Source organism: Colias eurytheme, chromosome 31, assembly GCF_061535395.1.
Source record: "Colias eurytheme isolate Ceu_HAF_F1 chromosome 31, ilColEury1 Martin Lab GWU primary, whole genome shotgun sequence".
Taxonomy (NCBI): Eukaryota; Metazoa; Arthropoda; class Insecta; order Lepidoptera; family Pieridae; genus Colias; species Colias eurytheme.
This window is the reverse complement of record NC_143010.1, coordinates 3,339,839-3,356,334: the sequence shown is the minus strand read 5'-3', so window position 1 is coordinate 3,356,334 and position 16,496 is coordinate 3,339,839. Positions and strand designations below refer to the sequence as shown.

Genomic DNA, 16,496 nt, shown 5'->3' with positions numbered 1-16,496 from the left:
ATTTAGCGGTTCAGAAAATATATCGTAACATTACATACTTTACATTTACACTATAATACATTCGCATTCATAATATTAGAAAGTGTATCATAAAAAACAAACCACAAATTTATTTATAATACATTTTTAAAAGAATTTTAATTTTAAAGTTAAATAAATAATTTGTTAAAATATAGTTCTTCTAGTAAACTTTATATCGAGTACAGCGTTGGTCAGGTCACATCACTACGATCACGTGGCGGCAGTTAGGCGAGCGAGCGAGCCTGCGCGTGTCCGCCTCCCACCTCCCCTTCACCCCCGCGATGCTAGATTTATTTTCATAAAAATAAGTATAACAATCGACTTACTGATGAAATGTGATACTGGATTTCAATTTTGTGTATTTTCTAGTATCGTTTTTGCAAGATAGAACTGCACATTTCACCATGTTTATTCGTAAATATGAAAAAAATTCCGGAGCAACGCACTTCGACAGCACTCAACCACGACTACGAGCGCTCGCGGCGGGAACGTCGTGTTGTTCCCACCTGTGCCTACTGTTCCCACTTGGTTGTTCGCACTCTATAGATAGTATATATACTCTAAGGTTCAATAATATTAAATAAATTCGAATGCTCATATGTAAGTATTTAAATCTTTTTTTCCTTATAATAATATTAATAATATGGTGGTGTCCCACAACACAGTAAAATTCTCGAAAGGGCCTCTGCGTGTTGGATCCGTGTCCCCACGTAAGCCTTCCAAAGGTCCGGGTACCGTCCTTCTGGTGGTACCCGAGTATTATGGAACCGAGAAACATATTAATAATATATTATAATATTATTAATATTCCTCTTTAGCAAATTTTAATTTTAGAATATCTTTTCAGAATGACATTAGTTAGTGTGTGGTAAGGTCTTTATTTCAAAAAGACTCCCTATCTGATCAAAAACCCGACTTCTGAAGATTTAAAAATAAAATGTTAAAAAATAAACAAACAACAAATGCGCCAAAGAGGTGCCAAAGAGAATATAATCACTACGATTTAAAATGCGCTTTTAAATTATCTTTGAGGGATTTTTTAGCGTGTTAAATTGACTCATGTTAAATTTTTCATATAGTTAGATTTGTGATAAAGTCCCGTAAAGACTCATTAAATCGTTTATTGATCATTAAGTTGAAACATAAGTTTAACAGATCGTAGCCAAACGTGAAACTTGCAAGTACAATACAAAATAAATCAAAATGAACAACGAATCTTGTTGCTTATGCCGTAGAAAAGGCAGTCGAATTGTAGATGAAAACATAGCACATTAATTATTGCTCAAGCTCGGATTTAATGTAAGTTACATGTAAAACTTGAATATCTTTACTTATTACATAATCCATACTTAATATTATAAATGCGAAAGTAACTCTGTCTGTCTGTCTGTTACTCAATCACGCCTTAACTACTGAACCAATTAGCATGAAATTTGGTATAGAGACCACCACGGGCAAAGCCGGGGCGGACCGCTAGTATATTATAAATCTGAAGAGTTTGTTTGTTTGAACGAGCTAATCTCAGGAACTACTGGTCTGATTTGAAAAATTCTTGCGGTGTTAGATATCCCATTTATCGAGGAAGGCTATAGAGTATAGGCTATATAATATTATTACACTAAGACCAACAGGAGTGGAGCACTGCTAGTAAAACCGCAGGGCACAGCTAGTGTAATATATTCAGTACTTATATATAAATTATTATAGTAAAAATATAAATGTTATAAAAATTACAGAACGATCCATCATTCATTTGCGTTTGGTGTGAAAAAGTACTAAAGAAAATTGAAAAATTTCTTCAATACATTAAATTATGTCAAGAAACAATAGTTAATGATAGAACGGATGATGTAAGTAAAGTATGTAGTTATTATTTAAAAAAAATAAATAAATATTTCAGGACATTATTCACACACGGCACAATCTGATCCCATACTAAGCTTTCGCTTGTGTAATATGGAAACCAGATGGCTGATAAACATACATAATATTATAAAGTTTTAAATAAATACTTATACATATATAGATAATTAACACCCAGACACAGAGCAAACATCTATGTTCATCACACAAATATTTGCCCCGGGTGGGAATCAAACCCACAACCTCTGGCTTCGAAGGCAGGGTCACTACCAACCAAGCCAACCGGTCAGTCAATTATTATATTTTAATGTTTTCAAAATGGCTAAATAAAACAAAAATATAATTTAAAATTTATTTCTTTCAGTATAATCCATACATATTTACAATACAAAAATTGGATAGTATAAACATTATGCCGACTTTCAACGAAGTCTATATAGATGAAACTGTTCCTGAGTACCATGAGCATGAGCAATAGCTGTACCGAAAATGATGAATTGATAGATTGTGAATGGGACAATGTTGGGGAAAAAAATTCAAGGTATATTGATTTAAATTTATTTTATGACTAGCTGTCCGCCCCGGCTTCGCCCGTGGTACATGTTTACGTTTATCTCCATAAGAACCATCATTGTACTTGAAAGGAATATTATAAGAAAAGCATTAAAAAATCGGTTCAGTCGTTCAAGAGTTATGCGCTTACCGACACATTTTGCGATTCATTTTTATATTATAGATGTTAAAACAGTTATAGAAAAAGACTTTGCATGACATGGTTTGGTGTGGCGTTGCGTGTTGTAGCGTGGCATAGCATGGCGTGGCGTGGGAAGGTGTGGCATTGTGTAGCGTGGCGTGGCGTGGGAAGGTGTGGCATTGTGTAGCGTGGCGTGGCGTGGTGTGTTGTACCCTGAATATCCATACTAATATTATAAAGCTGAAGAGTTTGTTTGTTTGAACGCGCAAATCTCAGGAACTACTGGTTGGATTTGAAAAATTATTTCAGTGTTACATAACCCATTTATCGAGGAAGGCTATAGGCTATATATCATCACGCTAAGACCAACAGGAGCGGAGCAACGCGGGTGATACAGCGGGGCACAGCTAGTGTGAAAATAATCATACCACAGACTAATAATAATATACTACGTATACAAATCATACTAATACATTTTAATCCAATATTTGTTGCAGTACAAACACCGATTTTGAAGTTATCTATTTATCTATCGAGGAACAATAATTGGAAGATATCGAAAATAAAAAGCAATCTGACAAATATATGAATAAGAAATATAAATGTGAACTGTGTGGTGTCGGTTTTCTTACTGATGACGTTTTGCAAGAACATAATTTTAGACATAGTTATGTAAGTATAATTACTACATAGTATAAAACAAAGTTGCTTTCTCTGTCCCTATGCATGCTTAAATCTTCAAAACTATGCAACGGATTTTGATGCGGTTTTTTAATATATATAGTGACTCAAGAAGAAGGTTATAATATATAATTTTAGTAGGTTTTAGACAAAGCGGGCGAAGCCGCGGGCGTTTTTTAACGGTAATTTAACCATATAAAGGGACATAGGGACAGAGAAAGAGACTTTGTTTTATACTATGTAGTGATAGCATTAGCTACTAAATATTCTGTGGTGATTAGTGACAAGTAAATGATTATAATTTTTTTTATTATAGGTACTTATTATTAATAAATAGTTTATTCCAACAGGAATCAGGCGACCACATATGTGCAATATGTCAGCTGCATTTTAAAACTAATTTAGTATTGGCTCAACATAAGTTAGCTCACAGAAGAAGATTCAAATGTGTGTTTTGTAAAAAAAGGTTCAAAAGATGGTCCCACGCTCTGGGGCATGGGACTAAATGTGGGGTGTGGGACAATGTGGCTTGTGATGTATGTGAAAAAGTTTTTAGGTGAGTTTATTTTTTGATCATTATGCCATTACTAGCTTTTCGCCCGCGTTTTCAAAGAAAAACCAGCATAGTTCCCGTTCCCGTAGGATTTCCGGGATAAAACCTATTCTGTGTGTTAATCCAAGTTACCCTCTATATGTGTGCTAAATTTCATTGTAATCGGTTCTGTAGTATTTGCGTGAAAGATTAACAAACACACACGCATCCTCACAAACTTTCGCAAAATTATAATACATATTAAAGTCCGGTCGCGGAGCAGGAAGAATTTCGTACATTAACCTGTTATTACCGGTCACTGTCACTCCCGCGTAAAAATAATGTGTCTTGCTCGCACAGGTGCAATGACCGCCGTCCTTAGGGATTGTAAACCTTTAACCTGAGAGCGTAAGGTTTGTGTTTGCTTGATTGGTGTCAGGTGTTCAATTATGATTTTGTGAATACAATATTTTTAAGAATAAACCTCAAACTCTTTATGTCCAATCAAAATCCGCCTAAATCGAAATCGCGTGTTAGACTAACGTATTTCTGTAATATTGTATATATAGTAAATTATTTTTTGAAAAATAATAAGGTCATAAAGAAGTTTCACTTCTTATGTGTGTACACGCACACTTTTTTTATATAATATATCGTGGTTATTGAAAAAGTTAAAATGTAACTATGTAACTAATAAGTATTGTAAATGAATAAAGGACATTTATTTAATAAGTTAGTAAAAAACATTTTCTCCTCCAAATATTTCATGTAAACTGCACTTCATTCAAAAATGTTTGTGACCACTGTCAGTAGGTAAACAGGTCATTGTACGAAATTCTTTCTGTTCCGCGACCGGACTTAAGTAGGATTATTGACAATTTTTATTTTCTTTGAAGTAATATTTTAGCAGGCACAAATGTAATTTATGTATATAAAAACTATTATCATTCCAGAGATAATAATTCTTTGAACGTCCACAAGAAAATTCACACAAAGGAGAGAAATTTTATTTGCGACGAGTGTAACAAGGGCTTTAGAACAAGACAACATCTTATCATACATTTACGGTTAGTATTCAACACGGCATTAACTAAATATTATATAACTAGCTGTGCTACGCGGTTTTACCCGCATTTCTCAGTTCCTATTGGACTAAGCTTGATGATATATAGATTTCCTCGATAAATGGGCTATCTAACACCTATAGAATTTTTCAAATCGGACCAGTAGTTCCTGAGATTAGCGAGTTCAAACAAACAAACTTTTCAGCTTTATAATATTGTTAGTAAATAATTTTTCAAATCGGACCCGAAATATAAATACATAATTAGCACCAATCATATATATTATTAATTTTGTGTGTCTGTTTTTGCAGTTCCCACACCGGCGTGAAACCGTTCGGCTGCACCGAATGTGATAAAACTTTTTCCACGCACTCAAATTTGAAAGCTCACTCCATAGTGCATGAGAAAGAGAAATTGTTCTTTTGTGTCGAATGTAATAAGAGATATAAGAGTGAAAAGAGTTTGCGAAGACACTTTGTGAGTTCTCTTAAACATGTGCAAGAAAGAGCAGGAAACAGGTAGTAAGGGTGTATAAAATTGTACCTCACTTTCATTATAGTTTAAAAGCTAAATTTTATATATGTTACTTGGGGACCTATAAAAAGATATTACCTTAAGAGCCAGACAGTTTTCATGGTTCTTACATCTAGCCAGACACATTTAAAAAATAACTAACATATCATCAAATTCACATAACTACCTAAAAGCGTAACAAATATGAAATAACCCACTAAAAACATCAGTTAACTATAATTATTAAAAAAATAAAAGTATAATATATAAGTAATAAAGTTATTACTTTTCTTTTACTTAGACTTATGTTGATGGAATTTCACGTATCCCGATGACTTTTTTATTGTGTCATCGAGATACGTGAAATTCCATCAACATAAGCCCCCGTAAAAGATAAGTAATAACTTTATTACTTATATATTATACTTTTATTTTTTTTAATAATTATAGTTAACTAATGTCTTAGTGGGTTATTTCATATTTGTTACGCTTTTAGGTAGTTATGTGAATTTGATGATATGTTAGTTATTTTTTAAATGTGTCTGGCAAGATGTAAGAACTATGAAAACTGTCCGGCTCCTTAGGTACCAACTTTTTATAGGTCCCCAAGTAACATATATAAAATTTAGCTTTTAAACTATAATGAAAGTTAGGTACTATTTTATACACCTTTACTACCTGTTTCCTGCCAAAGTAACCACAACCCAAACTTGATAGTCGCTGGTCGTTCTTATCTGTATAGGAGACAAATACAGAGAAACTTTCAACTTTCCGAAAGAAAGGAAAGTCTGGCCGTCGTGGGCTCTTGATCTATAACTCTGTCTGTCTGTCTGTTACTCAATCACGCCTTAACTACTGAACCAATTTGCATGAAATTTGGTATAGAGATATTTTGATACCCGAGAAAGGACATAGGCTACTTTTTACCCCGGGCCATAGGGTAGGTTTTACCCCGGAAATCCCACGGGAACGGGAACTATGCGGGTTTTCCTTTGAAAACGCGGGCGAAGCCGCGGGCAGAAATCTAGTTAGCAATAAAGCTTTAATTTAATTCTAATTAGCTTCTAGTCATAGATAAGTTAAAAGTTTTTAATCTATAGGTAAGTAGATATAGAAATGTAGGTATGGTTGTGAAATGAATATGTAAAACTTTTGTTAAATCCATACTAATATTATAAATGCGAAAGTAACTCTGTCTGTCTGTCTGTTACTCAATCACGCCTAAACTACTGAACCAATGTGCATGAAATTTGGTATGGAGATATGTATTTTGATACCCGAGAAAGGACATAGGCTACCTTTTATTGCGAAATATGTAACACGGGCGAAGCCGGGGCGGACCTCTAGTGTTCAATAAAATAAAGAATTGAATATGCAACTTTTTAAAGTGAACCTTTTATTACACCGTCTCAAAACTTTTTGGTCTGTGTAGCGCATGTCGCGTGACGGTCGGCTGCCGAGTATGTATAAAGCAGTGTTCGGAGTCATTATCGTACAAATACGATAATTTTGTGCCTAAGTTTCACTTTTACCGTGGTTTCATAAAACCACACAACATTTTTTTAATTGTCATTTTTTTAATTATATTATTAATATTACAAAACATTCATACCAGTAATTAATATATTCAGTCTTAAAAGTGTTAGAAAATATCTCTTACTCCCTAACAATTCTAAATAATTAGAAAAAATAAAACAGTTTAAAATATCCAGAAGTATTGAAAAGAATTCAAATTATGTTATTACCAATGATCTCTAATTCATTTTTTTAATCAGGAAAATGTTGTTTAACAAAAAATCATTATTTTACGTAAAAATATTTATTTATTCCATTACATTAACATTATATTACACATACATTATCTTCACATTAATCATAAATCTACGAACTAATCTAAAGAAATGAATAGAGACTGTGGCCATTCAATATTTTTACTGTATCGGCATTCGCCTATGCCCCGCTCCGTAGCACAGTGAACAGGAAAACCACAGAAAATCTGATCAAGATACAGGCGGCTCGGAATCGAGCTCTGGCAATTTTTTAAAAAACTGCCAGGGGTCAAATCCAACCTTGGGTGAGCCATTGTACGGATAGCTATAGAGGTAGACGTTGTATTTATCGATAAATCAAATTGATACTGATTGACTTAAAACATAATATTTTGTTGTCTGTGAAATATTAAATTAGCGAAAAACGCTCATCAATTAATCCTTCGAATTTTTTAATGATATTAGCATTTGGAGGACGATTAATTTTTGATCCAAACTTCACATCTTGTATAAATCTGGTAGGGTTCGTAGGCGCTAAGTCCCATGTTCCTGGACTCATTTTGCCTAAAGAGTATTTTGTTTGTTTTATGATATGATTAAAGGCTCCAGTTTCAGAATTTGACAGATCGTTAGGATACAAACGATGCATAAAGTTCGGGGGATTGTCCGCAGGTACGACATCAAACGGACTTCCTTTAGATTCGTTATCAAAAACCAGTATACTAGTTCCTGCATATTGATTGACCCTGCATCTACCATCATATACATTGTTGAATGCAGTGACTTCATATCCCGCTACTTCATGGATTTGGAAATGGCCTGGATATGTATTATTAGATAAAAGTACGCTCTCTCCAACTATGTAATGATTTTGTTCTGGTCCCTTGAATACGTTACTATCCATTACTATTTTCTTTCCAGTTATGTTAAAAGCATGTTTGTCACCCAGAAATTTATTGTTTTTTAGAATAATTGTCGGCGCGTTAATGATACACGGGTTGTCCGAGTTCACAACGATGGTATCATTTAGTTGAATGACATCTGAACTCAATGAATATTTTTGCAGGTCAGAGCAGTTGAGATACTGAATAATTGTACGTTGATCAATTGGACTTTCAGTTGAGCTTCTGTAGTTAGCATTCATCGCATCCCCTAAAAAAAGCCTTTTTCTTGGGGATGCGATGAATGCTAACTACAGAAGCTCAACTGAAAGTCCAATTGATCAACGTACAATTATTCAGTATCTCAACTGCTCTGACCTGCAAAAATATTCATTGAGTTCAGATGTCATTCAACTAAATGATACCATCGTTGTGAACTCGGACAACCCGTGTATCATTAACGGCGCGTTAATGATACACGGGTTGTCCGAGTTTCAGAATTTGACAGATCGTTAGGATACAAACGATGCATAAAGTTCGGGTCATTTTCCTCAAGTACGACATCAAACGGACTTCCTTTAGATTCGTTATCAATAACCAGTATATTAGTTCCTGCATATTGATTGACTCTGTATCTACCTTCATATACATTGTTGAATGCAGTGACTTCATATCCCGCTACTTCATGAATTTGGACACCTCCTTCATACTTATTGTTAGTTAAAAGTACGCTATCTCCAATTATGTAATGATTTTGTTCTGGTCCTTCGAATTCGTTATTAACCATTACTATTTTCTTTCCAGTTATGTTAAAAGCATGTTTGTAACCCCGAAATCTATTGTTTCTTAGAATAATTGTCGGCGCGTTAATGATACATGGGTTATCGGAGTCTATCATAACCTTGACATTACTTAGTTCAATGACATCTGAACTCAATGAATATTTTTGCAGGTTAGAGCAGTTGAGATACCGAACAAATATATGTCGATCAATTGTCACTTCCCCTGAAAGAAGGCAAAAAATTCAAATATTAGTTATATTTCTGAATAAAACGAAAAAAAAAAAACTTATTTTTGATTGCTAATACAACGAAAAGAAATAAAATGCAATTTACCAAAAGCCCGATCTAGCCAAGCTTTTATCTCAGCTATTACAATATTTCAAATTCAGAATGTGTCGTTTGTTAAGTTTAAGAAAAAAAAATGAAAAAAGAAATATATTGCACGCCTCATAAGCGAAGTGCATAGGAAATAATATTGTAATACTGTGGTAGTGCTCTACTCTCGCCTTACAAAAATTATTTCATTCTAATAAATTTTATTATGGAAAATGAGATTATGAGGCGTACACTTTTGGATATTCTAAACTTTTTTGATCATTAATGAAAAAAAAAACAATTTACCTTCTCTCAACGACCTCGGTTCATCCTCTAGGTACCGCTCGAAGAGCTGAAAAAAATAACATGATATTAAAATGAGATATATTGCTGACTTTCAGAGAAACAATAAAGGAAGAAAGTTATATTTTCGATTACTAATGCAAGAAACTATTGATGCCAAACTGTAAATCTAAACTTTTTCAAAACAATGCTAGTGTGATGTGCATATAGGTATTTAATCACATTCCTAAAGAACTGCGTGAAATGCCAAAAAATTTAATGCATAGAAACTTAGCATAGAAAATCGAAAATATGGTTAGCGGAAAAATGTTTCTATTATTTAAATGAATTTTTTAAATCGTGATATATATTAATAAAAACGTGTTAATTTTAATGTTATTGAATGTACCTATGTATATTTATACTAGCGGTCCGCCCCGGCTTCGCCCGTGGTACATATTTCGCAATAAAAGGTAGCCTATGTTCTTTCTCAGGGTCTAAAGATTATCTGTGCCAAATTTCATCAAAATCGGTCCAGTAGTTTATGCGTGAAAACCATACATACATACATACAAACCTTTCCTCTTTATAATATTATATAGTATAGATAATCTGAAATGTAATCGTGAAAAATTTGTATGCCAATTGTTTGGCGAATTGTGTGGACTATTTTATTAATTAAATCATGTGACCTTGTATTACCACAATTCTGACAAATAAATAATTTGAATTTTATAGACATAGGTCGTCAGATGTATGGGGTACGCCACTGCCAGCAGGCAGAAAATGATAACTCGGGGGTGGGTGTCAGTTCTTTACTAATAAAATATGGGGAATGATAAAACGAGCGACTGAAAATAAAGTGAGCGACTGATTATGAGATACTGATTTAATAACTTGAGCGGTATGAATTTGAGTAATCGACAAATAAACTAAACAAGCAACGAATATTAGTTGATAATAAAATACAGATTGAGCGTACTAAAGGAGGATTGTGATTAATCCATTTGATATATTAGAATTCTAACTGTGTGATTACATTACTATATGAGCGACTAAATTACTAGTTGAGCGAATAGATTACTAAGTGAGCGACTAAATTACGCTCATCTAGAGCGACTAAAAACACTAGAATAAATTGTTCAAACAGTTATTTGATAAAACTTTCAAAAACAAATTGAACTGATAGTACCTACTCTGTCCATTATAGTATTTTTCAAAATTATTTTTCTATTCGAAATACCTCGATTAAGATAAAATGCCACTCAGTATAAATATGTAAATCATATGCCAAATAATGAATATAATACAAGACGTAATTTTGTCACTCAAACAATTAATATTAGGTCGCTCAAATATTATGAAGCTGCTCATTTTGTATTTTATGTAACACAAATTAATGTTTGTTGCTGATCTATTAATTTTTCATCGCTCGCAGTCAGTCGCTCACTTAGTAATTCTGTTACCCCAATTAATTATTTTTGATAACTAAAACTTTAATTTACAGTCACTCGTTTAAATACTACCCATAAAATATATATAGGTTGTGGATTAGTGGTCGCCTATCCACACAAGGTCACAATACAATATACGAGAATACACACAAGGTCACTGGAGACAAAGTCAGGGTTTGCGCGGGAAACGTTATAGCTAGGCGTAGTGTCGCGTTCGCAGTTTATCCTCGACTCTAGACTCTTATATTATATACAATATTATCTATGTCCTCGACTGCCTCCCCGGCGGCACGGGCGAGAGACGTCCCGGCCGTTAAAAGGGGCGCGGGAGGTGAGGTGAATCTTGTTGGCAAGCGTCCGCGAGGGGCCCTTGTGGGTAAGACGCGGGTGGCTACAGGACTACGGTTTACTATAATTTGAAAAATAAAAAAATTTGCACGGCATTTATTTTGCCGTACAAACTTATTCTAGTATATTATTGAAAATATTGAAAGATAGATATATAATTTCATAATGAGTTATGTTATTAACTTTTAAAGAAAAAAATGAAGAAAGAAGAATATATTTCCGTTAGCAAATGCAATAAAAGAAAAAAATAAAAAAAAAAAATTCGAAATTTTTTTAAAGACAATAAGTAGGTAACTACTTACTTTTGGTTTTGACGAGCGCACAGCAATAACTACTATTTTCCCGAACATCTTCGTGGGGCTCCTGAAACTGGAATACGCTTTGCGCTACAATGGGTCGGTTTTTATACGATTTATTATCATCATGTAATGATGTCATTCTTATGTATGTGATAGCTTATCACGCTACTCGGACTTGTGGGCGATAATTTGCTGATCGGTTACCCCAAAAAACATGTTTAATATTATAATATTATTAATATTATATTCCCCTCTTGACAACTAATAAATAAGGATACTATTAAAAAAAATGTTTTTTAATATGGACATAATGTCGGCCGGCGACGTTAGCCGAGTGGTCAAAGGCGCACGGCCTATAAAGCACTAGGACTAACTCACCGGCCAGGCGTGGGTTCGAATCCCAAGCTGGTCTTAGAAACAACCTTGGTTGAGATTCAGCCCTTACCGCCTAAAGATCCTCACAACCCAAAAAGACCCTAATGTACCACTTTCAACAGTTTAAGCCAGCGATATGACTACAGCAGTTAAAACCGACTCTAAATAAAATTTAATAAAAAAAAATTTATAATGTTCATTATGGGAAAGAAAATATTATCTTCGAAATTACAGATGGTTAATCCTTGCACAAAAATATTTATTTATTTATTTATTTATTTATTTATTTATTATTATAATTAAAACGGTATTGCACCAATTACATTAATTATAAAAAATTACATAAATTATATTACAAAAAATAAAATAAAATTAAATCAAATTACAAATTACATATAAAAAGAAAAACAATAAATTAATATATAATGAATTAATACAATGAATGGTTTCTGTTCCCAACACCAGCAATAAATATGATAAATTGATTGCTAGTATTAAAAACAAAAACCATTCAAAACTTTTCAGAAAAGCTCAAGCACGCCGACAACAACGAGCCCCATCCATCCGCGAACAGATCGCATTCGGGGTTGTTATTGAGGAGAGATATATATTCATTTAATAATTAAGGATTTAATGTGTAATAAAATAAATGATTCGATATGCAACTTTCTTTATAATCATTTTTTCAAATATTAATTATGTTACAAAACATGCTGCAATTAATACATTCAGTCTCAAAAGTGTTACTAAACATCTCCTAATTACTCCCTAATAAGTCTAATATTTACTACTTGTAAAAAGTGCTTACAACTAGAAGCGAAGTGAAGTATGTATTCATAAGGGTGATTGTTTTCAAACTAACAGTTATTTTTTAACTAACTCCCTTTTATACTATTAAAAAGTATCACGCACATACTTATTTATTTATTTATTTGTCTTTGGGAAACAAACAATACAGTGTTTCTTAAAATTAAAAAACAAAATACTATACATATATCAGCAAAAAATACTTAGCGTATAGCATATACTAACAAGTCCTCTATTGTCATTAAGCGTCAATTTATGGCTATACTTAACTGTTCGATGCTGTGGTTCGATGTGAATATCAATTCTAAACAGAGTCGGTAAAAGGCTTTCTATGTTCAGTATTTATTTATTTTTAAAGTGAAACTTTTATTACATCGTCTCAAACTGTTTGGTCTGTGTAGCGCATGTCGCGTGTATCGCGGCTGCCGAGTAGGTTACCTACTCGGCAGCCGACCGTCACGCGACATGCGCTACACAAAGCAGTGTTCGGAACCGTTCGAACAGTTTCACTTTTACCGTGGTTTCATAAAACCACACAACATTTTTATTTATTTATTTATTTATATAAAACCATTCCTACCATTACAGTTTACCCAATGCGATAGGGAGGTCAAATTTACAATACCTACAATTTATTCATTAATACAAAAAAAGAAAAATAACACTAATTAAGATTATAATATACAACCGCTACAATTATGTTTGATACTCTAGTCAAATATTATAAAGATTAATACATATATATATAAAGCTGAATAATACATATTTTTTAATAATGTCAAAAAAACATTTTAAATTAAAAGTTAAAAACTATTCAAAAACGCAATATTAGTATAATATAACAGTATCACTACATTGATTTAAATACACTTAATACAGTTTTAGATAATGTCCAATTGAAAACAAAATATTCCATTAATAGTCAGAAAATAAAATTCATTTTCCCATCCAATATTAAAATAATAAAACAATAAAAATACATCAATTTAAATAAAGCCAATCATTTCTCGACAATTTAAATAAGTTGTAAAACCTGACACTTTATATGTTAGATTTTAGGACTAGGAGTAAGCAATAAAATTTAAAATAATCTTTGTCAATTCACTCAAATTTATTTATTAATTCTTCCCCAATCTACTCATTACCTTAACTACTCGGCCTTACTTATAAAAAGTTAAACAATGGATAAATTTCAACCATTTCCTACCATAGCTGTGTCCTGCTCTTGCTCACATGAAACGTCATTCATAAAAACAAGACAGGTTATTGCAATAACTAATCCATTGCTTAGCGAATGGGTAACATTTTATAAGTAAGACCGTTAGTTAAACTAATTATTTAGCAAAACTGAAGAAGTTAAATGAGGAAAAAATAATTAACCTGCTTTGCAAAGTAAACAAGGCTGTTGGTTTTGCAAAGCTTTAAACTGTTTATTAACATAAAATTCCTAAATATTATATGTAGGTACAATACAACTTATTAATTAAATATTATATAAAAATTAAATTAACTTAAATATTATACATTACAACTTATAACTAATTAATTCCTTAACTAACACATAAACAGTCAATTAACCTTCGCGCATTGAATTTCTTGCAGTAGAACATATTTCAAATCAGCTTTGTAAATTCGTGTAGTATTCTGTATAGAAAAACATATTGTTCCGCGACCGAAACACTTGAATATCATTGTTGGCGTATTTTCAGTACAGTTTCTGGAACTGATATTGTCTTAGTTGCTTGAGACACGAGTCTACAGCGCAGAAAACTCCAGTCCTCCCAACTCCAGCACTGTAGGTCCAGGCGCCGGTTCATCCTGCAATTTCGCTAGAAGTCTCTCTCGTTCCTCGTCTATATCACAGTACAGGTTCGTTGTTGTCGTTGTTACGGAAAATGGGACTACATTAGTTAATTTGTCATCAACAGGAAACGGTCAAATAATTCATGTACTTATGTGATACCGCTAAAATATAATTATTAATAGTCGTTTATCAACAGTGAGGTCAACTGTCGCGCCACCGAAAAACGATATCTCACAATGTTATATCAAATGAGTAAAAATGTTATGGAAACCAGATGGCTGATAAACATACATATATAATTTTAAATAAATACTTATATAATATATAGATACCTATTTAACACCCAGACACAGAGCAAACATCTATGTTCATCACACAAATATTTGCCCCGGGTGGGAATCGAACCCGCGACCTCTGGCTTGGAAGGCAGGGTCACTACCAACCGAGCCAACCGGTCAGTCAACTATTATTTAATGTTTTCAAAATGGCTAAATAAAACACAAAAATACAATTTTAAAATTATTAACTATTTTCAGTATAATCCATACATATTTACAATAAAAAAATTGGATAATATAAACATTATGCCGACTTTCAACGAAGTCTATATAGATGAAACTGTTCCAGAGCACCATGAGAATGAAGCAGAAATAATTTCGTACAATGACCTCTTTACCTACTGACAGTGGTCACAAACATTTTTGAATGAAGTGCAGTTTACATGAAATATTTGGAGGAGATAATGTTTTTTACTAATTTATTAAATAAATGTCCTTTATACATTTACAATACTTATTAGTTAGTTACATTTTAACTTTTTCAATAACAACGATATATTATATAAAAAAAAGTGTGCGTGTACTACATAAGAAGTAAAACTTCTTTATGATCTTATTTTTCAAAAAATAATATACTATGTACAATATTACAGAAATACGTTAGTCTAACACGCGATTTTGACTTAGGCGGATTTTGATTGGACATAAAGAGTTTGAGGCTTATTCTTATAAATTTTGAATGCACAAAATCATAATTGAACACCTGACACCAATCAAGCAAACACAAACTTTACGCTCTCAGGTTAAAGGTTTACAATCCCTAAGGACGGCGGTCATTGCACCTGTGCGAGCAAGACACAATATTTTTACAAGGGAGTGACAGTGACAGGTAATAACAGGTTAATGTACGAAATTCTTCCTGCTCCGCGACCGGACTTTAAAAAGAATATGCATAAACCTATTTTTCTCAGAAAAAGGCATATTATAAGGTAGGTTAAGTTCAAAATAAAAAAAAAACAACAAATAAATTGCATCATTTATTCAGCCCAAAATAAATAACGAACCCTTAAACAAAAAACAATCATAACATACATGGAAAGATACATTTGGTTCTAATCACAATTTCGATTTTTTTACTACCTAATTTCATAAACCTTGAAAATAACAAAAAAGCCTTACAACTATCCCAATCCATTTTTATCACAGATTTCTTAATCTAAAATATATATTAAGTTACATATTGCCAAGAAACCAATATTATAAGTAAAAATGTGTAGATAGGTGACCAACTAAACATTCTTGGTCTTACCCATAGAAATCTAAATAACAAGACACATAGAAGTGCTATAATGTCATAATTCATATGAAAACCGCTGTCGCCAAAATCAACACATTTAAACAGATAGCTAAACAGTACACACAAGTAAACTATGCCTTTTATTGAACAGCTTGATTTTAGTGAAAACTAACTTAAATATTAAATTAAGCTTTTTAATATGTATCCTAACGCACGAATTTACGGTTTATTTTAGAATAACATCCCTAAGTATATGAGACGTTTTGTTTCTTTTTGTTCCAATACGAAAAAAATCGGCTTTTCTACAACAGAAGTTGTCAATTTTCAATAGATATAACTTTGAAAATAAACTCATAGAAATAAGGTTGAAATTTGTGTTAAACGTGATAATAAGAATGGTAGACTGTGTCATTCATTGTTATTTCGATTACTATGGT

At 32.6% G+C, this 16,496-nt stretch overlaps 2 protein-coding genes across 2 annotated transcripts; one reads left to right on the top strand and one right to left on the bottom strand.

The window, feature by feature from the left end:
* Positions 1–992: 992 nt before the first annotated feature.
* LOC149895492 (uncharacterized) lies at positions 993–5,377 on the top strand. The gene is made up of 7 exons (XM_090118786.1): positions 993–1,320; positions 1,758–1,880; positions 2,249–2,425; positions 3,076–3,250; positions 3,610–3,815; positions 4,745–4,858; positions 5,167–5,377. The coding sequence occupies exons 4-7, from the start codon at positions 3,164–3,166 to the stop codon at positions 5,375–5,377; spliced, it is 618 nt and encodes a 205-aa protein (XP_089974912.1). The 5' UTR covers positions 993–1,320; positions 1,758–1,880; positions 2,249–2,425; positions 3,076–3,163.
* A 1,791-nt stretch (positions 5,378–7,168) lies between these two features.
* On the bottom strand, positions 7,169–11,573 carry LOC149895491 (uncharacterized). The gene is made up of 3 exons (XM_090118988.1): positions 11,502–11,573; positions 9,422–9,467; positions 7,169–9,023 (listed from the first exon to the last, which is right to left on the bottom strand). Exons 1-3 carry the CDS (start codon positions 11,547–11,549, stop codon positions 8,476–8,478), a joined length of 642 nt encoding a protein of 213 aa, XP_089975114.1. The 5' UTR covers positions 11,550–11,573; the 3' UTR covers positions 7,169–8,475.
* Between the last annotated feature and the right edge of the window lie 4,923 nt (positions 11,574–16,496).

Excerpts from the sequence above, each read along its gene's own strand:
- LOC149895492 (XM_090118786.1), top strand. The coding sequence starts at position 3,164 with ATGAATAAGAAATATAAATGTGAACTGTGTGGTGTCGGTTTTCTTACT. Across the intron at positions 3,251-3,609 it reads ATAATTTTAGACATAGTTAT|GAATCAGGCGACCACATATG; the intron begins GTAAGTATAATT and ends TTATTCCAACAG. Across the intron at positions 4,859-5,166 it reads CATCTTATCATACATTTACG|TTCCCACACCGGCGTGAAAC; the intron begins GTTAGTATTCAA and ends CTGTTTTTGCAG.
- LOC149895491 (XM_090118988.1), bottom strand. The coding sequence starts at position 11,549 with ATGTTCGGGAAAATAGTAGTTATTGCTGTGCGCTCGTCAAAACCAAAA. Across the intron at positions 9,468-11,501 it reads TGCGCTCGTCAAAACCAAAA|CTCTTCGAGCGGTACCTAGA; the intron begins GTAAGTAGTTAC and ends TATTTTTTTCAG. Across the intron at positions 9,024-9,421 it reads ACCGAGGTCGTTGAGAGAAG|GGGAAGTGACAATTGATCGA; the intron begins GTAAATTGTTTT and ends GCCTTCTTTCAG.